Below are 23770 nucleotides of genomic sequence, written 5' to 3'. Positions count from 1 at the left end.
TTGACTCAAAAAAATTCAAGGAGCCTCCTTCTTTATTCGTCAGATGCGTTATTTATTTTCTCAACCTCTACCCCCAATCCTTCGAAAGTCCCGATCCCACCCACCACCACCAACCTTACCTTCCCCCCCCCCCCCGACCCTAGTGCGTAAACCCAGCAAATTAGAAAGGAATAAAAAATACGGCGCGGCGTGCGAAACTTGCGACGGAAGATTTGACAATTTTAACAGGTTTTAACGATTTTCCTCAATAACTCTGAAATGATAGGTACTGGATTTGCATGTTGGTGGTTATATATTCTACATGAGCAACAAAAGATATCAATAGGGACAGTTATTTGTTAATAATTATACAACGCATGAAATTTGTCTTTCTTAAACCACGAAGTTTCAAGTCCATAACTGAAAAAAAAATTGTTCTCGATATGTTGTGTGAAAATCTTAATGCGGTTCACAGAATACCTAAGAATACTACTTATATTACCAAGCTTCAACAGTATCGGACGAACGGACAGACAGACAGACATGACGAATGCATTAGGGGTTCCGTTTTTTGCCATTTGGCTACGGCTAAGTAATGGTATTTTTCATCACAAGAGAAATTCTCTATTCTTCATTAGGTATATATCAATCTAAGAGGTATTTGATTTAATTTAATGTAATTTAGTATAATTTTTAGAGTATGAAAGATTGACTGTTATAACCAAATTGATTGTTAATTAAAACTAAGAAAGTTAATTGTATAACGAATTGCTGTCATCCTAAATTATAATAAACTAATTTAGAAAAAAAATAAAAAAAAATCTAAGAGATATCTATAAAGTTATTTACAAATACTTGTTTACTTGTTTTCTTGTTTTTGCTTTGACCCAGAAAAGCTGTAAAGTGGTACCTACTTAGTTATTTAATTAATTGAACTTAATTCCCAATAACCACAGATCACAAGACAATCACTAACGAACTGCTTAGTTGTTTAATTTAATTAAGAGTTAACCCATTTTTATTTAGTTGCGTATCAACAAGGACAGTTTTTTTGGCTTTCGGCGCCAGTTCTCCGTTGTTTTGCATTTTTATGCGATTTTGCATGCAATATATAATATACATTAAAAGTTTAGACATGGCGATTAATACGCTTTCAAAATAGCTATTTTTTTCGCATCCAATCCAAGTTATAATTATAATCATGTTAAACTGGAATGATTACCATGAGGTGTACTAATGAAATAAAATATAAATCTTGCCAGGTGTTTTTTGAAACACCGGTTATTAACGCGGTAATTTAATACCCTATAGTTTACCTACTGTATAAACTTGTAGTTGATGAAGCACCTGGCGAGGAGTGACATAAAACAAAAGTTCAAGTTAAATTTTATGATTATGATATTTATTAGGTAAATATTATTAACACTTTTTAGGGTTCCGTACCCAAAGGGTAAAAACGGGACCCTATTACTAAGACTCCGCTGTCCGTCTATCCGTCTGTCCGCTTGTCTGTCACCAGGCTGTATCTCATGAACCGTGATAGCTAGACAGTTGAAATTTTCACAGATGATGTATTTCTGTTGCCGCTATAACAACAAATACTAAAAAGAACGGAACCCTCGGTGCGCGAGTCCGACTCGCACTTGGTCGGTTTTTTTAGTATTACATAGCTGTGCCAGCTCTAAAGACTTTAAAGCCAACACAAACATAACTGTTAAACGTCTATACATATATATAAAACGGAGTGTACCAGCTTCCGTGCACGTCATTCTCGATTGAGCACGCTCCGGGCGCGGCTGCACGATTCCCGCGCATTTTGACGTTTAAAAAATAATATAAAAAATTGTGATTTTGTTGGACTGAAAGAGTGGTGCGTTTGTGTTCCAAGTGGTCAGTGGTGTAAGTATTTTGAATGCTGGCCAATCACGTCGAGTTAAATTATGTAGGTCAGGTTTGTTCGAATTAACGGATTTAATATATATGTATATTTTCTACTAAAACAGTTGAACAACTAGTTCCCAGAAAACAATAGAATGTGTGTTAGCTAATTATAAAAAAAAGAGATAGATAAGTTATCTGCCTAGTATACCTATATCTAGATATATAAATTTACGTAGGTTCTCGATAGTTCGGCGAAGAACACGAAAATCAGAAAAGCTAAATTATGTAGCGAACTTGTTTTAAAATATTTTTCTCAAACCGGATCCTGTCTGAATCTTAATCGATGCTTCTTTTTTTCCTAAATAAATAAAAAGCTACTCCAGGTTTTTGAGGTAGTCTGTTATGCTTCGAATGTCAGAATGGCTTATTAAGGGTGCCATATTTTTTAATCAAGAGTTCATTCTGTACCTAGCTGTATTTTGTGAATAGTATGAAATAACGATATTATTTTTTTTCAGGGCTAGGACGTATCACAACTATCACAGTTCTTCATAATGCGAATACTATTTGGTGAGTTTTCAAATATTAAACACATGCACAGAATTATTTTATTAACCTTTTACTCATATTGTATATACCAAGTAAAAGACACAAAACAAACGACTTCCTACGTCATAGGTACACAGTTTTTATATGTCAGTGATCGCACAGCAGATTTTTTTGGTCAAAAATTTTTTTTTTAATGATGATATAGGTATATATATTTTATCTCCGACTGTAATTTTCTTTCAAGAATCATGTACCCACTCCCAACAAACGATTCTAACAAACTCAAACTAGTTTAGCTACAAAAAATAAAACCATTTTTTTTAACTTCTAGCCAAACCAAGGGGATTCTAGGCTTGGAATTTGGTAAAACGATATCTTATAACAAGACAAATAAACGCACCTAAGAAAGGTATACACTTTAGCCAGGGGCAGTTTCACTATAAAATTGCGGCCAGACTTTGAATTCAATTCAATTTACATAATATGCACATACTTTGTTAAGTTGCGTACGAATATTGCAAGTAAAAATAAATTCCAAATATGGTAAAAGAAAACAATCATTTTTATAGTAAGTAATGCAAATCGATCAACTAAACTTAGTATATCTACGTATAGTAATATAATAAACTAGATATTTTTATTTTATTAACGGTACCCACACTACGAAAAGAGAGGGTTGCAATACCTAGTTCTAAATTATTCCGTTTAGAAGGACGCATTTAACCCGGTTGACCTTACCTTCTTCCTAATGCTAAAAAACGAAGTATTAGGTATAGGTAGTAGCGAACAAATTATTAATGTCAACGTTAAACGATTGTTACGCTTACGGGTAACGGCACTGCGTTAGCTACAGATGGTAGTTCGATCGAATACAGAATAAGTATACCGACGTGCTAATAAAATTTGGCTAACTGCTTCTCGTTAGGGGCGCATTCATTATTATGAACCATGCGAAGCATATTCATAACAAATTCATCATATCTTCTGATACCAACTTTGATATTTACTTATATACCTAATACTGTAACGCTGGACGAACCCTGCTAACGGGATAAATACCTCGAAACAAGAATTTAAATGCTTATACGATCTGCTTGTTAGAATACTAGTTGTTATTGCGGTAGATCTGTACCTTTTAGAGGTATATGATTAAGTACAGATCATACATTGATATGTATTGGTATGTATTTACATTTATATGGTCGTTGATATTGACCCTATTTTAGTCATTTATTGCTTGGCTCCCGCTTGAGAAGGTATTTTGTCACATATGTACGAAAAACCTTATTTATATTTTCAGACTTAGTCAAATTGATTCGCTGGCAGTGAAGCACACTTAATACGATACGAGTCTATTTATGGAAGTTACCTAAGCTAAGGTCGTGTGAGCTCATCTTGAGAAGCATGGTCGGGTTGTTGAGAATTTTATCAAATCACAACATTTAAATTAAAAGAGGATCTGACACGTGCTTCTAACGAACATGATGCTAAGTGCTTATGGATAAGAAAATCACGAAGCAATTTTTTTAAAAGCTCATAACTAGCACACATACCGCTCAATTTGGGTTTTGTTGATTAAAGATTTAAAAAAATAGATACATTTATTGTAAATAGATGTAACTCAGTTATATGACTTATATCATAAATCTATATCTATACATTTATGTATTAGATTGTATGGTAAGTATGTACGTCAGACGATAACAAGTTGTAAGTACTTGATTTGAATTTGAAAGTGGTTTCTTACATCCCTTATGCACCTCGTGACATTGCACAGGATATCGTTAAAGTGTAATACGTGGTTTCATTATAATAAAACCAGTATTAATGTTCGTGTAGAAACATAACGAGTACGTATAAAGTGAAAATGCTTACTGAGGTTTCTAACTTTCTCAAGTTTTACTAAATCCATTTAACTTTCTTGTATTGTGTGTATTTCATGGTAGTATTAAATCCATTTAACTTTCTTGTATTGTGTGTATTTCATGGTAGTATTAAATCCTCGCTACTTTGATACGTACTATAAAATTCAATAGTGTTTTAACACACCCCAAATCCATGACATACCCTGCGTAAAAAAATTATTTTCCTTGGCAGGGACATCACTTATTATCATATAGTTTATAGAACGAAAGAAAATAAATTGGGGAAAAACTGTTACTATGTCTGTATCTTTAGGTAGTTAAATAAATGTAAACAATGTGTTTTTACATTTTCGGGTACTTGAAATATTTATCAGTTAACCAACCAAATAGAAAAACTGCCTGGATCTTCGTTCCTCATCGTTCTGGGTTTAACCAATTTTTATTGAATCGTGTTTAATTAATGTTTTCATCCACCCTCAAATGGCTAAATATTCGATCTCGTTTTAAGTCGTTTACTAGGGCGAAGTAATAGCATATACTATTTCAAAACAAAATTACTAGTAATTAATCAAATCATCCTGATATATTCCTATTAACAAACTAGCACGATTATAGCAGCTTCGTTGATACGTTGAGTAAGTAATATATCGTGGTAAAACTTCTGTAAGTTTTCGCACATCGAGGTAAATTTAACTGACTTGAAGAATTTACTTGCTCAATAAAATATCTAATTGTGGTTTGTTTACATTCATTTAAATACTTACCTAAAGATACAGACTATAATCTCACACACTTACAAATATACCTACAACTAGTTATTTGTTTTACAAGGGGGCAAAGTTGTTGTTTAACTTCTCGTGCTAATATTGATACCCGAGCAAGCGAAAGATTCCAAAATTGAACCACGAGCGTAGCGAGTGATTCGAAAAATGGAATCTTGAGCGTTGCGAGGGTTTTAAGGCACGAGAGTTAAAGAAATTTTGGCACCGAGTGAAACACAAAAAAATTCAACTTACTAACTATAAAATAATAAACAAAATCAAAGCAAGTCTATTCAAAATGAATTTGATTAAATATTTATCATTTAAAATTATCATTTAAAAGTGAATTCTACCAGCAATCATAAGAAAACAACTAAAATTTGCATTTGATTATTTGCCACAAATGTGAATAAAATGCAACTTTCTTATCAGTTTTTGAACTACCAAGAGAGCCTTTACCAGCTGGTGAGGTAAAAGATTATTAACGGCCAAGTTTATTTTGTTCCTTGCTGCAGTACGGATCGGAGTGGAACGGTCCCGGTCCCGTACAGCCTCGCGCGGGTGGTAAGTACTTGTACTAGACCCCGAGATTGCTTTCTCAGGCGGTATGCGCTCGATCGCTGCGTACGGTCTGCAGGAACATTTTAAAATGCACACGAACATTATACTTTATTTTTACACCCAAAATTTTATCGATAACAATTTTTAGTTCAGTAATATTTTATAATGTTATTGTAGGTATAGTATGAACTTTCTCAAATGATTTTTAGGCCTCAGACCCTAATCCGTTAAACAAAAGTCGCGTGCCGAGCGTGTGTCAAAGCAACCATGTCGTTAAAAAGCAACTATCGTGGTAGTATTAAAGTTCAAAATGTAACAGATCATTCTGAGATATCGAGTTTGGGCAGGCGTGTCTCACTCCGCGATTTCGTCGCGTCGCTACAAGTACCTGCGGCAGCCTCAATTTTGAGGTTTTGCCATAGTAATTGCCGCACACCGCTATGGAACGGACGCCTGCACGCGTTTGCGCCCCCTTGCGCGTAGTAGTCGCGTTCTGTTAGGGAGTGAATCCTCTGTACCTAGTACTATTATAAGTATATTCTGTGATTTGGATAATGAAGAACGATCGGTTGACTTGCCTGTGTGGCCTCAGAATACAGAGCTGCTACATACATTTGAACCATATAAATAAGAAGGTAAAATGTATTTTTAAACGAGTTTGTTCCCGTTCAGTCAGTAGCGGTAGCATTGGTAACCGCTGAACAAAAGAAACAAAGGCTTTTGTTTAACAGATTAGAGTGTGAGGCGTAAAAATCATTTGAGAAAATTCATACTATAGGTACATGACAATCACAAGCATTATAAATTTTCTATGTGATAGTTAGGACAGAATAATGATTCAGTCTCTAGTTGATTCAATCGAATCAAATGACCAGAGAGAACTGGGACCTAATTTATGATAGTGATCGATTTAAGGCGAACCACCCCTTTAGCTTGTAAGTATTACAATTGAAATACAAACAGAAATCTATATTTATGTATCCCTAATGCCTTTGCTATATTTTTCTTAATTTTAAATATTTAATCTTATGGATAAAATACCTATAAGAATATGAACAACAAAAATTAGTGTACTAGTTAAGTAATAAAATGAAGAAAGCGGTACATGTTGGTCTGTCGGTACCGTTGCATCCGTGAGAGTACAATAGCACAGGGTCAGCCAAGTGCGTTCACCGCCTGCGCTTTTGCTTTACTTAGAGCCTACCTTTCCTACTTCTAGTTTATTTCAAAGGTGAAACGAGATAGTGAAGCAAGGTTTTTTTTTATCAAGAAAGGATTTAGGATACTTAGGTACTTAAACTGCCGAGGAATACTGCCTTGTTTTCCCCCCTTGCTTAAGATAAGTAGGTACATGCATTATAATACCTTAAGGTAGACTTCAAAGCAAAGCGGCTCCGGCGTCACTAACGAAGCGACACTGACGCGGCGACAGAGCGATAGTATTATGCAGTATGGAAATGTATGAACTTACTTCCGACCGCAACGTCACTGTCGCAGCGTCAGTATCGCTCAGTGATAGCGCTGCGGCCGTGCGATGTTTCTTGATGTTTTTGGCGCAAGTTCTTTATGTACCATTGATAAAATAAAATAAAACTGTTTTTTATTAAACTGACAAAAGCTCCTGAAATTTTGATTGTTCTCGTAGTTATTTATCAAGATGGTTGGAGATGGTTTTTTATCAAGAAGATACTTTTGAAAATTGAGTTGGGTAGGCTTCGCTCCATATTATAATAGTAACGAAGCAGAAGATCGTCATCTTCTTCTAATAATAATTTCATAATTGATCGGTTCATCATATTATACACGCCTGCACCGTATGGAATAACAACCGCGACTGTCGCCGGAGTCGCGCCGATGGAAGCTAATCTGCGTCAGCTACAGTTACCGCTGCGACACTGACGCAGCGGCTCTGACGATGCGGCTGTTGCGACAGAGCCGCTTTGCTCGGAAGTCCAGCTTTATCCAAGAACCGTTGCTCTGAGCAAGCGTGACTGGCTGGTGCGTGCCTGATGGCAGCCGCTGCAATCTCGTGGGCTATTAAACCTCGTATTGCTTTCTAATGCTTTGTTCAGTTGTTATTGTACTGCGTTGGTGCAGGTCGGAAGAGGTTCTACTGCATTTATTGGTTTAAAAAAGATGCTTCTTGTTTATAATAATAGTATGAAATTCAATTACATTGGCTTAGATGAAGCCGAGAAATGGGCCGTAAAACAGAAAATCAGTTCATAAAAGGTCTAAATGGTCTAATGCATTTATGCAGCTACACCTGAATTACCGATTTGCATGAATAAAATTGAATTTGGCATTTATCATACCTGTTTCACCGCTACATCAAGCGGTCCTTACATTAAAATTAATTAAATATAAATATTAAGAAAATAAGTATTACGTGAAATATGATATGATATGATATGATTTATTTATCTCACAATGTACAATTGCACTTAAAATGACACATGGTAAATTCTTATGAATTTATATTGTGATTGTCAGTTTTTAGGGCTCCGTAGTCAAATGGCAAAAAACGGAACCCTTATAGATTCGTCATGTCTGTCTGTCTGTCCGTCCGTATGTCACAGCCACTTTTCTCTGAAACTATAAAAACTATACTGTTGAAACTTGGTAAGTAGATGTGTTCTGTGAACCGCATTAAGATTTTCACACACAAAAAAAAGACAATAAATTTTGGGGGTCCCCCATACTTGGAACTGAAACTCAAAATGTGGCCTATCTATGGATAGGTCTTTAAAAATGATATTGAGGTTTCTAATATATATTTTTTCTAAACTGAATAGCTTGCGCGAGAGACACTTCCAAAGTGATAAAATGAGTCCCCCCCCTGTAACTTCTAAAATAAGAGAATGATAAAACTGAAAAAATATATGATGTACATTACCATGCAAACTTCCACCAAAAATTGGTTTGAACGAGATCTGGTAAATAGTTTTTTTTAATACGTCATAAATCGTAAACCGCAATTTACCTTTCACTCACGTTTCACATAAAAAATACATTTTTAAAATTATGTAATGTACAGAACCCTCGGTGCGCGAGTCCGACTCGCACTTGGTCGGTTTCTTACATTATGAATAATTGAATATGAAAAATAACCTTGACAATCAAAATTACATTCAAAATTATTAAATTACAATCGTATGTCAGCAGTTTCGTTAAATTCAAAACAATAGATTAAAAACATTAAATAAATTAAAAACAATAATTTACAAAACGATTACTAAAATCTGTAATGCATGTATAAGTATATTAAATTGGAATAAGTATAATATTGACATAATAAACTTAAAATTAACATATGTATTTTTATTTCATTAAATTAATTAATTTAGTATTTTAAATATTAACAATAGATTTTAAGTCACCGTGTACCTAACCGTAATGGATCCTAGTTATCTGAATAAATAATTATATTATTATTATATGTAATAACTTAAATAAGGTAATGCAAGGAATGGAATAAAGCAATTTTTATACCTTTTTGGTAGATAATACCTAGATGTTTATAAAATTTTTATGTCCATATATTTTTTAAACAATTGTATCATTTAATATGTGTAGGTAGGGACATTTTTGGGAAATATCCGCCATGTAAAAAATGTCTAAATGGGTGTGAGGTCCCAAAGTCCTAACTAGAAATTGAATAGGTAGTTTAAACAAAAACATGCAGGAACTGCACTAGAAATCTGCGTGTTTTGTGTCCTATTGTTATATATTTTTTGAGGTTAAAGAGGCATTGCATTGCAGCTGCACTGCACCATTCGCATCGGTACCGCTAGCTCGACCCACTAGGCACCTAATGATCGAGACAGTTATATCGAGATCTCGTTAATTCTTTATTGCCGTGTTGTGTGGGTTTAGCGGACGATGTGCTAAATAATTGGTTAACCTGAGAATACTGAACGGCATTTAAGACTAATTCACTAATAAACTTGTTTTCTCGGAGGTGTACATAGATAAATTTATAGACACATTGACACTAAGCGGATTTAGTAGTAGTAGGGATAAGAATTATGTAAGTATATTGCCAAATGAAATTCATTTTTAATTCTTCATAACAAATTTCAGAAGATAGGTGTCGGTTTAACATTATTATTTATTACCAATAGGTACATATATACCTCCTTGTCAAATTATTTTTAATTTATCATGCGCTTAAAAAGGAACCACCTATTAGTTGGTTTATTATCTAGGACTAGGATAACCCTTCAAGTGGCAACGTAATTTTTTAGTAGTTGGAATTTTGATTTTACCACAAATACCCTATGGTATTTGACAACATTAAAAATATATAACGAATTGCTGTCATCCTGAAAGAGAATAAACTAATAAAGTATATTTCACTATTTGAATGTAAATTGTTTATTTTTTGGAAAATAAACGAAAGAAAATTTATTATTTTTTGAAATTTCATCAGGGACGTGAACGCTCTGTGATTGGTCAACGCTCGGATGACGTCACACGCGGGTAAACATTCTTGATTGTCTTGAGTGTTTTAACTGTTTTATTTGTATTTAGTTAATTTTAGTTATTGTTCCACAGTTTTCTGATATATTCCGATTTATCCGTATATTTAGTGGCACAATATTCATAAGAATCTCAAAATGGAGCCGAAATATGTGAAAGCTGATAGCGGCAACCTACCAGACATAGACGCATTATTGGTTGCACTTTTCTTTAAAGATAATCCGGATTACTATGCTGCGGAACTTAGAAATGTAAAAACAGCTGTGTGAGTATACCTACGTAAAGATTGTTTATTTACGAACATTTCGATTTTGATGATACGAATACGACGACGATATATATATATATATATATATATATATATATATATATATAGAATACGATGACGAGAATAGTATCTCCATACTGCACTAGTTTAAAAGAAAAAGTATGCTACTAACTACCTACTAATGCTGAAAGAGCTATGTTATGAGTTATGAGGTTATGTAGTAAAACATTAAATACCTAGATCTTGTTTCGTTAAATACAACGAAATCCGCTGCTTTAATTACCATATTTACATAATATTGTCTTCGGTTACCGCGATAGTTACTCATGAAATAAAACTATGAAAACGGATTATATCTTTGTAATTTTTCCTCAGTCACCCGTTGACCACGAACACTGTAAAGGGTTCGAAACGTTGGGATGTATTATAAATTCAATATACGCGTTATAATCCGTTTTCATAGTTTTACCATATTTACAGTTAAATAAATGTAAGCATCGAAGTGGTTTTCACACATAAAAACATTTGTATGCGCTAAAATGCTCTTTGGGTCTCTTTGCGCTAGTTTTAACCACATTTTTCTTTTTTTGGGGTTCGTTGGAATGGAAACAAACGATTTGTCTGGATTTTTTATAGTCGTACTTGAACATTGTTGCGGCACTATACACCATTTATATACCATTTTACAGTGAAATAATGAATTCAATGCACATAACCATAAATAAGAGTAACTAAGGTCATTGACTGAGTTTACTTGTGAGTGACGTGTCACGTGATTAGCCCCTTTGCAAAAACAGCGTTTAAGGCGCGTCCAAAATAAATAAACTAACATTGTTTTTTTATATTTATTACAGGAAATTTCACGAAAATATCAATGTAGTGTAATTATTAAGTCATAAACAATAATTTTTAAACCATTTTCAAAAATTAGTCAAATAGCCTATTAATCAAAGTTAAATTTAAATGACTTACATTAAATCGAATTTAAACTGTTGTGAGACATACTAATATTAAATCATATATTTTTATATTAAATCGCATTTAAAGTCGGGTCTATTGCGAATTTATTGTGTTACCTTTATTCGCGACTACGACCAGTGAAACCTGTGTCGAAACGTCGGTAAATAAAGGTAACAAAATAAATTCGCGTTGACTTAATCGACCACGAGCCGGCGACCTGCCACTTGAAGGGTTAAGTAAAATTACATTGCAAATTTGCTTCAAAAAGATGAATTAACATAACCACCTCAATCTCAAACCGTATTTTACGAACCTATTAAGAGCTCAAATCGTATAGAATATATAATAGTTTGTAAAAAAAAACTTGCCTTATTAAAATTGCAAACTACCTATTAGTCAACTTGTAAATTCCAACTGGTATTATTGTTTTGCGATATACGACCGCGCCGTTTTATTTCAATATAGCACTTATCATATAAACGGAGAATTCGTAGTCATATTAACTTTACTCGGCATGCAAAAAAAACAAGTTTATATAATTGTCTGTGAGTTACTTACTTTTGGGGTTAAACTCCACCTTTGCCTAAGAGCCAGTAGTTTTCAAATCTCTTACAGATGACAGTAGATTATAATAATCACTAGAAATTCTAGTTCAAAGAACGGCAAATTTTCGTTTAGTTTGACTGTAAGTGATTCTAAGTTAACCTACAGATACCATGCTCCAGTTCGCCATTACCGTAGCATATTATCTGCGATCATCTCACGACTTTTGAGCGATATTTACAACTAGGGCTGGCATCTGTAGCACAGAATAAGTAATATCTCTAGATATGTATTATAATAATGACATTTTCTAATATCCAAAAGACGAAAGCAGATGAGTAAATAAGGTTACAGTTTTGCATATAATAATAATTGTTATAGCCAGATTTATAGCTACCGTAAAATGGTCCCACTTTGCTCGTTGGTGGGTAACTATGCTCCAATTAAAAAAAAGGACAACGTCTAATATATTCAAACATAATATTTCTGCATATATATATTGAATTGCTACGTTAGTCATTAAATTAATCTCTGTTTTGTTGGCGGGGCCTATTAATTTGGCGCACAACGGGGTAACTTTGCACCCCTAAGTAAACTATAGGTAGGAGCAAAAATACCCCAAACAATGGGTATTTTGTGCTCCTTATTCATAGCTTCTTTTTATATAAAGCATTATTTCGTAAAGTTGATTTACCGATAAAATATGTTACATAAGATGTAGTTCTTAATATTCAATTCGTCTGAATATTTAATAATTAACAGTTTAAAAATTATTCAAAACTAGCGGCCCGCCCCGGCTTCGCACGGGTTACACAAAACCTTTACAAATTATACATTTAAACCTTCCTCAAGAATTACTCTATTGATAGGTGAAAACCGCATCAAAATCCGTTGCGTAGTTTTAAAGATCTAAGCATACATAGGGACAGACAGACAGCGGAAAGCGACTTTGTTTTATACTGTGTAGTGATTTCCTTAAAGTGGAGCTAATATTAGAGCAAAGTAGGACCATTTTACCTTACTCCGTAATAAGTTTAAGTACTATACTTGATCTTACATTACATACGTGAGAAACGGTAAGTTTAACGCTGCGTAGAGCATTATCAGCGAAAAAGGCAGTCACCGTTTAGTCGCTAGAGCCACATTCACATTTTATTATTATAATTAAGGTCTAAGGTTTGTTTAAGTTAGGGCTTGTAGAGTTAGAAGCTCTACAAGAGATCTGATAACTTTTTGACAGTGCGAGCCTTCATCGTGGTGGGATTTCAGTTATTTTTGTAAGTTGCTTATTATACATATGACAATCTTCCATCTCCTTATTTAAAGGGCGTAATTTACTATTAAAAATTCTGAAATACGTATCTGGGGGCATCTTTTATACAATCTGCTTTAAACTGATTCCCCTTACAAACTTCAACCCCCTTTCCCCCTCTAACGCCCTTTTCCACCCCCTTCTCACCCTTACGGGGTGATTTTGCGGTTATCCTTCCCCATAACAAAAACTATCTACATATTTTCACCCCCTTAGGGGGCTAAAAGTTTTAAGTATTTGAATTTTTTTGTTGTTTGTGTACTAAGACTATCTTACATACCAAATTTCAGCTTTATAGGATTTCAGCAAGTACACTAAAGGTTATGATCATCAGTGAGTGAGTGAGTGAGTGAATCAATGACGAAATCGGGGTTTGTTAAATATGAATAAAATCTAAAGTATAAGAGCTATGCAATTGAAATTGTTTATGCTTAATAAGTTCACTATTGACATCATATCCCGAGAATTTTGTTTTTCTGGTATAATCCAAACCAAAGTTACGAGGATTCAAAAAAACGACACAGATATAGACTCGACCTGCAATCCAGCGAGTTTTAGCGGCTATTTTAATTTTATTATACCAGATTTTTATGTTTGACTGAGTTTAAAGTGTGTTTAATGTTATGATAGTATTATGGTTGTAGTGTATGTATAGTATAATACTTTGGACATAATAAAGTAGGTATTTCAGGAATTACCTCTTCTTGGATAAAATATAGTCTCAGTCTGTAAGAGTAAATCGCTATTTTTGTTTTTTTAAAGCAAGCAAGAGAGCAAAATGATATATTTACGGCGTAGGCGTACATTGAATCCTGAACGAAGCGAAGTTTTCTATAATTGAATCCTGAGCGTAGCGAGGGATTCTAACATTGAATCCTGAACTTAGGGATTCAAGTGTTAACGCCCAAGGTGGAAATAGTTTTGCTACCATGTGACACATACCTACTGCTTTTAACATCACCTAAGGTAAGAGAGGCATATAAGGCCAACAATGAACTAGCCACCATCAAGCCTAACTTTTCTGACTCTCTCAATCACACCAATGCATTTTTCTCATCAGTGGGCAAAAACCTAGCAAATGTTATACTCTCTGATAAAAACACGAGTGAGATGTCACTTGCGACTGAAGTAGCTTTAACCAACTCCCCTCTTAGATCTATTTTTTTAAATCCTACCGACGATACTGAAGTAGAGAAATTAATCATGTCCTTAAACCCTGACAAAATAAACACTCGTATCTTAAAAAATCTAAAAAACTATATCGTCAAACCACTCGTACATATTTTTAACCTCAGCATTTCATCGGGCTCTTTTCCGGAGTGTTGGAAAGTAGCTGCAGTGGTTCCCGTTCATAAAGGAGGTGACAAGAGCTGCCCCGGGAATTATCGCCCTATTTCTCTTCTCAGCAGTCTATCTAAAATGCTGGAAAAGATTATTAATAATCAACTAATCAATTTCCTTGAATCAGAACACCTGCTCTCCCAAAGACAATATGGTTTTCGGAAAAACAGATCTTCTGAACAAGCCGCCACCTTACTGGTTAACCTTGTGTCTTCCTATCTTGATAGAGGAGAATCCTGCGTGGGAATTTTCTTAGATCTGGCTAAGGCATTTGATACTGTCTCAATACCGATATTGCTAAGGAAGCTTGAACTGTTAGGCATTCGCGGTATCGCATGGAACTGGTTCAAAAGCTACCTTACAAACCGGCAGCAGTGTGTAAGACTTGGCACTTTAGTCAGTAACTCAGCTCCGATAACCTTCGGTGTGCCGCAGGGAAGCATCCTCGGTCCCACCCTAATTTCTGATCTACCTCAATGACTTAATTTCTCTGCCCGTCAGCTAGGCAGAAATTATCTGCTACGCAGACGATACTGCTCTGCTGTTTCACGATGTGGCCTGGGAACGATGCTTTGCGGTAGCGGAGACAGGTTTGTCTGTGATTACCAAGTGGTTCGCTAACAACCTGCTCTCACTTAATATTTCAAAAACAAAATACTTATGCTTTCATAAAACGGCTTCTTCTGCCCCCAGCTCACGGCCATATCTCAAGTTTTCTCGTGCCAATGCAGACGACGATTCAGCCAGTCACTCGAGTAGAGTTTTCGGTGTGGTTAGTAATTGGCCGTAAAGTATCTGGGCGTTACGCTTGATGAAAATCTTAATTTCAAAAAGCACATCGAAATATTGTCTACTAGAGTCAGAAAGGTGATATTTATTATGAAGCTGCTACGAAATTCTGCTACGAGGGAATTGCTTAAAATTGCATACACTTCGATATGCGAATCCATCCTGTCTTACTGCATTGGCGTATGGGGTGGCTCCACTAGCTCTGCACTACTGCCTCTCGAAAGGGCCCAAAGGTTTGTGCTCAAGGTCATGCTTGGGAAGCCTCGGTGGTTTTCAACGGTCACCCTTTATAAAGACGCGGATGTTCTTAGTGTGAGGCAATTATTGATCCTACGAGTTGCAACTCACGTGCATCGAAAAACTATAAATTCCGGAGAATATCTTACCCTAATCCGTAATTCAAAATTCAAATTTCCTACTCCCATCACAAAATCCGCATTCGCGAGGCGTTTGCCTAACTCCCTGCATGTATATTTACAATACAGTGGTAAAGGCCTGCAACATATCTAAAAAGTCTCCTCTTGAAGCAAAATTCGTAATTAAGAACTGATTGAAAAGTCTTAACTACAGTCAGACTGAAATGCTGCTGAAGGTCGTCACCTAATCACTTACGTATGCTAACAATCTATGTACATGCACCCAACACACACACACACACACACACACACATACTTTTTCTTTAATTTTTCTTTCTTTAAATTAGTTAATTTCTTTAATTATTACTTCTATTAATGTCACCTAGTTTTTTACTTAACCTTTGGTTGTAATTTGCGAATCCGACTACCACGTGACAGGCATATAGCCTAGTGTGGGGCCACAGGATAATATTTAATGTTATTAAGGTTTTTTCTTTTAAATAAATATTACAATGAAATATCTTTAAAACTAATAAACAGGATATTATGTAAAACTCACTCAATATAGGTTCCTCATTTGTTTAAGTGTCTTCATATCCCAAATTGTTGTAATAGCACAATCGGATTAAGTCTCACCTCGAAATCCTTCCAAAGATATGAAATTTGGTATGTATGTTAATTAAAGGTCTCTTTTTCATGTCCACACTATTTGACATTTGGGGACCTCGAGTAATCGCAGCCATCTTGGAAAATGTGTACCATCCTGGAGAAATTTGCGTTTTACTCTAAATATACGTTCTCTATGAAAATATGGTGTAAGGCAACATTACTTAATCCGATTGTGCTATAAAGATATTACGACACTTGAAAAATACAAGTTTTATATAAGTACTATTTTGTACCTTATTCAACACTAGCAGGGTATTAAGGCCTGCAAAATAATCGTATATTTTGACAGTTTTTAATTGTTTTAACGTTGAACTTATATAAAAAGCAATATTTGGTATCTTCACAACAGAGGGATATTATTATTAATTAGTAGTAAATTAGTAATAAATCGCTTTAGGCCTTACTATGTTCGTGTCTTAAAGATACGAGAAATTTACTATTTTACTCGAAAACAGTATACCCTATACCTAAAATTAAACCTCAATGAGTCTGAAAAATTTCCCTCCTCTTAAGTACAGTCAAGTGTAAAAATATGGGTGCACACATCATACTCAAAAAAATATGTCCCATAGCTCTTATGTCAGCGAATTACGAACTACAGGACATATTTTTGAGTAAGTTATATGCACCCATATTTTTACACTTGACTGTACGTAAATGGCGAAATTGTGTTTTACAGTTATTTCTTGAATTTTTGGCGAAGGTAATAGATTTAAAACCCAATAGGCTTTATTGTTTTTTAGGGTTCCGTACCCAAATGGTAAAAACGGGACCCTATTACTAAGACTCCACTGTCCGTCTGTCTGTCTGTCACCAAGGCTGTATATCATGAACCGTGATAGACAGTTGAAATTTTCACAGATAATGTATTTCTGTTGCGGCTATAACAACAAATAATAAAAATTTGGACGGAACCCTCGGTGGGCGAGTCCGACTTGCACTTGTCCGTTTTTTTTACTTTAACTCACCAGATTTTTGGTAGGGTTGTTAAATTTGAAATTGAGAGTTATATAAAAACCTAATTATCTTATTGCATATTTACCTCAAGGGTACTTTAACTTCCGCCTCTGAATTTTTCAGTCATGTAGGTACAACCCTACTTGAAACAACTTGAAACGTCACACTTTTCGTAATTTACAGTGTTATGCCTCGCGGTGGGTCTGAACAACGCGCGGTGGGTGCGGCGCGGCCGAGCCCCGCCCAAGACCACCGGCTTCGTCGGGGAAGCCACCAACCAACTATCCACTGCCATATTCCAGGTAAAACATTCAATATCCTTGATATTGTTTATAAATCGCAATTGCCGCAAAGAGAAAAGAGTCTTATCCCAAATAAACAGTTATTGACAGTGAAGCTGAATTTACACATTAATTATAAATCATAATATGTATTTGGCTTCAAGTTATGTTTATTGTCATAGTTGTAGATATTTATTGGAAACTTTATATTGTGAAGCTTTTCGTTACCTATACGCTTGTTCTTAAGAATGGTTTGTATTGAAATTGAACATCAACCTCTTATGATTTCAGGGTTACATCGATGATAACAAGAACATAGCATTCTCGCCACTTGGTTACTCTGCTATCCTTGCCATACTTGCCGAAGGCGCGACGGGCCAGACAAGGGAACAACTCGTATCTGCCCTCCACCTTCCAGACGACCCGAACCTTATTAGAAAAACATATCGATTCATTATGGAAAGACTGAAGAATACTCACGAGTACAAATACAACCAACCTGAATTAAAGAACTATTTCTACATCTACAAAAATTACACAATCAACGATGACTACAAGAAGATATTAGAAGATTATTACCTTACAGATGTTAGATCCGTAGAAAGGTATAATGACGTAGACCACTTCAAACCTACTGAAACTGATGATGATGAAACAATTGAAATCTCCGACAAAAAAGCTGAAGAAAGTAACAAGAACGAGGAAATTGTAGATCTTGTTCCACCTAAAGAATCTGGTGAGAAGTTTATTTCTTTTGCTGTTGAAGATAAACCTGAGAAAGTGGACATATCTCAAATTGAGTACAAGCCCGCGAAGAATATTAAAGAAAAAATAAAGCTTGTTAAAACTTATCCTAAAAAGGACGAGTCTGGAGAAGAAGAAGAAACTATGGTTGCTGTCGAGGCTAGAAATCATGCGAATAGCCACCACCAGGTTTTACAGGAAAAATCCGATATTGCCTCAAGTATATCTGTTAATACTGTTGGAAAGAAATCAGGAAAAAGTAAGTAATATTACCCAGAATTTTTTAATAGTTTGAAACTAAATATTTCCAATGGACTAGAATCTAGATCGATAACTGAATAGCTTTTAAGATGACCTCCTTGATGTCCTTTAGGATGACTCACGTTAGACCGGGCCGTGTCCGGGCCGGAGCGACCGTCGCTTACTTTTCTATGACATGACAGGTGATCACGTGATGCTTTCCATAGAAAACGAAGCGCCGGAAGCTCCGGCCCGGTCTAACGTGAGTCATCCTTTATACAAAATATTGGATTCAGTTTAGGAAAAAAAAATTGAGTCACTAATGTTGACATAGGTATTTGCTGACATAGGATTTAAGTTACAGGAGTTTTATAAAAATATCAAAACAGAAAAGCAGTATTTTCGCAAATTACTCGTAAAATAAATTATAGAAGCATGTAAAATAGTATTGAAATATTTTTGAACACTAAATTACTTTCAGAAAAAAACCGTATCTTTATTATTTCCAGCTTCATCATCAAACTCTCTGATGCTCATCTTCAACGGGATGTATTTCCGCGGCGCGTGGAAACAACCTTTCCTAAAGGTCGAGCCAGCTATGTTCTACACGTCCAACAGTGAGAAAAAGCAAGTGCAGATGATGTGTACTAAGGGCATCTTCAAAACTGGCTCTCTTCCTGGTCTCGACAGTTCAGCTATTGACCTGCCTTATGATGTGAGTGTGATATTTGATTTGATTCTTTCTAAAGGTCATTTGATTTTTAATTATTTTTTTTCTACTCGTCGACTTTAATGGTTGAATTAAGATTTCGTATAAGTACCAAACTACATATAATAACATACATGTCACTATGGGCTCCCGACAGTCCCGACACAACTATAATGACTTCGGTCTAGAGAACAAATTAAAGAATAGAACAAAAGGCATCAACATTATTTTTACTAAAAAAACCTCGTTGAGACAGATACTTAAAGCCTGACCAGGAATATATGATCATTGTCAAGAGGGCACTATTATTTAATTCTCCTTTATACATATGGCAACAGTTCAGTATAGTCTGAACAATGTGGATTGGCAACTCGTTTGACTTATATACTTTTATTTTTTGCCATATAAAATTCATGTCATTCGTACGTATCACACATAGGTCAAAATCATCTCATTGCGTCTTCTTTTTTGTTGTTGGTTTGCTTTTCTTTGGCAGCATAAGACCTCAGGAGGTACAACCTTCTCTCGTTATCCGCGTAATCGATGCCTCCGATTTACCTAGAAATTAGTCGTAACATACCAAATGGTGTGACTACTATTAGCCAACCAATCAATCAATCAAATAATAGTTTAATTCGAACAAAAGTCCATAATGTATGTTAGTAACATACATTACTAATACTTAAATCCAGGGTTAGTACAAACATAACACTAAAACAGATTCATACATAATGGGGCATGTAGCTGCATCCAGAGCTTCAGCCACGGCGAGTCCCACCGGTCGGCCAACGTGCACAGGATGGTATACCACACCATCAGTTCAGCTCAGCTCTATAGCAGAGTTTTTTTTTTTAATTTCATCTCATTTTACTCCATTCAAGGGAAGAGGCCTACATCCAAAATTTGATCACCAAAAGGCCACCATGATGATGATGATGATGATGGTCATCATGTTACTAGGCAGGTATACATTCCGTAACCTTACATAGGTTCTGCTACATTGTCAATTAACAAGATTGATCCTCTCCAAAGCAAAGTAAATATTTTGCAAACTCAGTCATTTTTGTTACTGTGATTCCTCGCTTGTATAACATAACATAACATAACACTACAATAACTAAGTCGTATAACTAGACTATAATGACATTTTGATTTGTTTACCTGTCAGCTCTGATATTAATTTGGAAATGTTTCGTAGCGAAATAGTTTAATTTCCCGAACTGTTCTTTTCCAGCAGTTTATTATTTACATTTTACATTATTAACAATGTTCCGCTCCTGACTATGTATAGTTTTGGGAATTTTTTAATATTCAACACTTAAGCATTATTCAAGTAAACCGCCACCATGACACTGACAACTGTGACAACCTATCATTAAAATTAGTGTAAGAAATTAGTTCCAATTAAATTCCGCAACATGGCGCATGATCATATATTTGTGGTACGGCTTTACCTATTTAGGTTGTAAAGTAGTTTTTTTTTATCAGTTCAGTATTGTGTACAATAGAGATATAATCAAGCTTTTTAATCTCGTACCATCGCCCACACCCCACACTGTTAACTGTCCATTGCTAAACCTTATTACAAAAGGCATAAGGTCCACCGATGGACAGTTAAGAGTGTTGCTGTTTGTACCTTACTTAGGCCACACTGCAAAACACAGAGTACTCGACTGAAAAGCTGTCTTATCACGATTGTATAAAATACTATTTAGAAATTTACCTTAGTTTTATTGGAGATAATGCAAATTAGGTGTTTAACTTACAGCATTTTTTTTTGCATTAGCTTTAAATAAATAAAATAAATAAATATTAGCGGACATCTTACACAGATCAACTTAGCCCCAAACTAAGCAAAGCTTGTACTATGGCCGCTAGGCGACGATACTTTAATTATTTATTGTTCAGAGTACGTGATAATAAAATGATAACAAACAGAATTATTTACATTCGATATATAATTAACAAACTAATTACTAACCCACCTTCCAGGGCGGTCGCTACTCCTTGCTGATCGTGTTGCCTCGCACCCGCGACGGTCTGTCGCGGCTGACGGCGGACCTGCCCGCGGCGCCGCTCGAAGACATCCAGGACAGCTTGCGCGACGAGGAGCTGCAGGTCTCTCTGCCCACATTCTACGTGGAGACCACTACAAAGCCAGTTGCAGCCTTAGCTAAGGTACTGAGTAGTTTATTAACCGAGGGTCGAGGGTGGTCGCAACGTCCTGGTACTTTTGTTGAATAACAATTCCTTCTTCCTCGTTTCCTCATGACTGAGGGCCGCAAGTGTCGCAGCCACATGAGGTCGTTATTTTGTGCACCAAGGTTCCTTTCCATTCTGCACGATTTTCCGCCTTCCTAATAATAGGCGCCTGTGTAAATCCCTGTCAGGCCTTCTTTACAATGTCCACCCAGCGTGTCGATCTCCACTACCCCGTCCTCCATCGATCCACCATGCCAACCATAATAATTACTTAATACTTACTTAACACTACTATACATATACAATATTAATTAATACTTGTCGGAACGAATGGATATTTTTTTGGAGCGAGTCATAATTTATTTTTATAAATTGATATTGCAGTTCGGAGTGAGCAGCATCTTCAGCCGCGACGCCGAGCTGTCTGGTGTTTCTTCAGCGGAGGGACTATTCGTGCAGGAGCTGGTGCAGCACGTAGCGGTTCGCGTCGACAACGCGGACACTTCCGCGTCACAATTATCAGGTATGTAGATCCTTGCAAGCCTTATCAGCTTTGGCGTACGTAAATTCCCTCGCTCGCACGAATGCTATCTTGTTCCTTCGACTGTTGTAGAATAAATTAATTTAATATTTGTTTGTGTACAAAGCAAAGAGGATATAATAAGATAGAGCGGTACTGTCATAGTAAATTTTGTAACCCCAGTAAATTCACTGCCATCTATCGACACACCTTAAAACTAAAAATGAAGATTTATAAAAATACGATAAAATGTATTTAAATATGGATAAATGTTTTTTTTTATTTGCATTAATTATTTTTATGATTTTGATCCATGTTCTTTTACTGATATGCTAAATAACAAAATTGTTAAATTACAAATGAAACCGTCAACGCCATCTATACGACAGTAGGCCAAAGCTAGTAGCGTCCTCTGATCGAGAATCAAATTTTCTTGATTTTCGAGGCACGTTTTTTCCTTAGACTGTATCCATCTATTACGGAGTTATATCTATCTTTGGTACAAAGTAATTGTAGGTGTCATTCAACTACACACAAAACAATTAAGTTTTCGATTTTAGCTAAAGCATGGATACTCATAGTTTCCATTGAGTCAACATATATCGTACAATTAGTTAGGAAGCTTACTAATCTGATCTTGAAGTATTATACACAAAGTGACCACGCATAACCTTTTGTTACATTTACATTTATTTTTTCAGCATCTAACGCAGTCCAGGAGTCTCTTAAGAACATCCCATTGTCCGGCATCAAGGAACCACGCCGCTTCAGCGTCGACCGACCCTTCATGTTCTTCATCATCGATCGCCTCGACAACTTGGTTGTTATTGCTGGGAAAGTCATAGACCCTGAAGCACCGACGCCGTTCGAAATTTAAACAAGATTTTTTTTAAGAAACAAAAGACTTAATTTTTCTATCACTATATTCGAGTACAATTCGGGAGCATTAAGCCGTTAGTCAGTTGACTGTTTGTTTTTGTACAACCTCTTTTTTTCAATTTGGAGCATGATGTTTTGCTGTGAATTTAATTGTCTTTAATCTTAAATCTATGAGAAAGTAAACCAGAAGCATTTGATAATTGAAAGTACACAGCGTAGGTTTAAGTCATTAGATTAAGGCATTATTTATTTTAATGACAGTTGTGATCGTGATTAAGATTATATTTATTTTTATTGAAATAAAGTTAATTTTTTATGTACCTATACCCCACAGACTTTTGAATTAAATCAAATACCTACTTTTAAAAACAAATATACCTATATATGACATCGTACATAACTCTAGATTCATATCCGTCCGTATTGGCTGTTCCAAAAAAAAAAATTCATACTTCAGGTTGATGTTAAAAATGTAATGATCTTCTCAATAATAAACTATATTTGATGATCAAACAAACTTCTTGAAGTGAAGTTCGATCGAAATTATATGAGTCACTTTCAACGCAATCTCAGGGCACCACTTTCTTTATTTCATGTAATTACATACAACAAGAGATTTTATCAAGCTTAAGTTTGGGAATTTCAATCAGATTCACTACAACACAGTACCGTACTGTGGGTAAGGTGTGAGTAAAATTGATTCTGTCACACATAATTGGATATTAGAAATTCGAATATATTTTATATCTAAAACCAAATAAAAATAGCCTCCCTCGGCTCTAAGATAACGACTATAACACAACATAATTATTTCTTAAAAAATATACCTATGTGCCGCGCCATAGTACGAAACGAAGATCGTTATTTAAAAAAGCAAATAAAGAATGAACTGCGGAACGCCGGTGAGCCAGCGAGCCGGTAA

General features: G+C 35.3%; 1 protein-coding gene across 2 annotated transcripts; it reads left to right on the top strand.

Annotated features, from left to right (window-relative positions):
* The first annotated feature begins 1743 nt into the window (after window positions 1-1743).
* LOC134740620 (ovalbumin-related protein Y) lies at window positions 1744-22857 on the top strand. 2 transcript variants are annotated; one of them, XM_063673165.1, is made up of 8 exons: window positions 1744-1878; window positions 2379-2430; window positions 17457-17575; window positions 17846-18557; window positions 19048-19253; window positions 21240-21425; window positions 21834-21972; window positions 22671-22857. In XM_063673165.1, exons 2-8 carry the CDS (start codon window positions 2415-2417, stop codon window positions 22844-22846), a joined length of 1554 nt encoding a protein of 517 aa, XP_063529235.1. In that variant the 5' UTR covers window positions 1744-1878; window positions 2379-2414; the 3' UTR covers window positions 22847-22857. The 2 variants fall into 2 exon arrangements, with proteins under 2 accessions (XP_063529235.1, XP_063529226.1); XM_063673156.1 differs by having other exon boundaries at window positions 1752-1869.
* The last annotated feature ends 913 nt before the right edge of the window (window positions 22858-23770 follow it).

This window comes from Cydia strobilella, chromosome 1 (genome assembly GCF_947568885.1).
Source record: "Cydia strobilella chromosome 1, ilCydStro3.1, whole genome shotgun sequence".
In the NCBI taxonomy this organism is placed as follows: domain Eukaryota; kingdom Metazoa; phylum Arthropoda; class Insecta; order Lepidoptera; family Tortricidae; genus Cydia; species Cydia strobilella.
Note: the sequence above shows the minus strand (reverse complement) of the source record. Positions and strands in the feature narration are given on the sequence as shown.

Excerpts from the sequence above, each read along its gene's own strand:
- LOC134740620 (XM_063673165.1), top strand. Across the intron at positions 18,558-19,047 it reads TGGAAAGAAATCAGGAAAAA|CTTCATCATCAAACTCTCTG; the intron begins GTAAGTAATATT and ends TATTATTTCCAG. Across the intron at positions 21,973-22,670 it reads TTCCGCGTCACAATTATCAG|CATCTAACGCAGTCCAGGAG; the intron begins GTATGTAGATCC and ends TTATTTTTTCAG.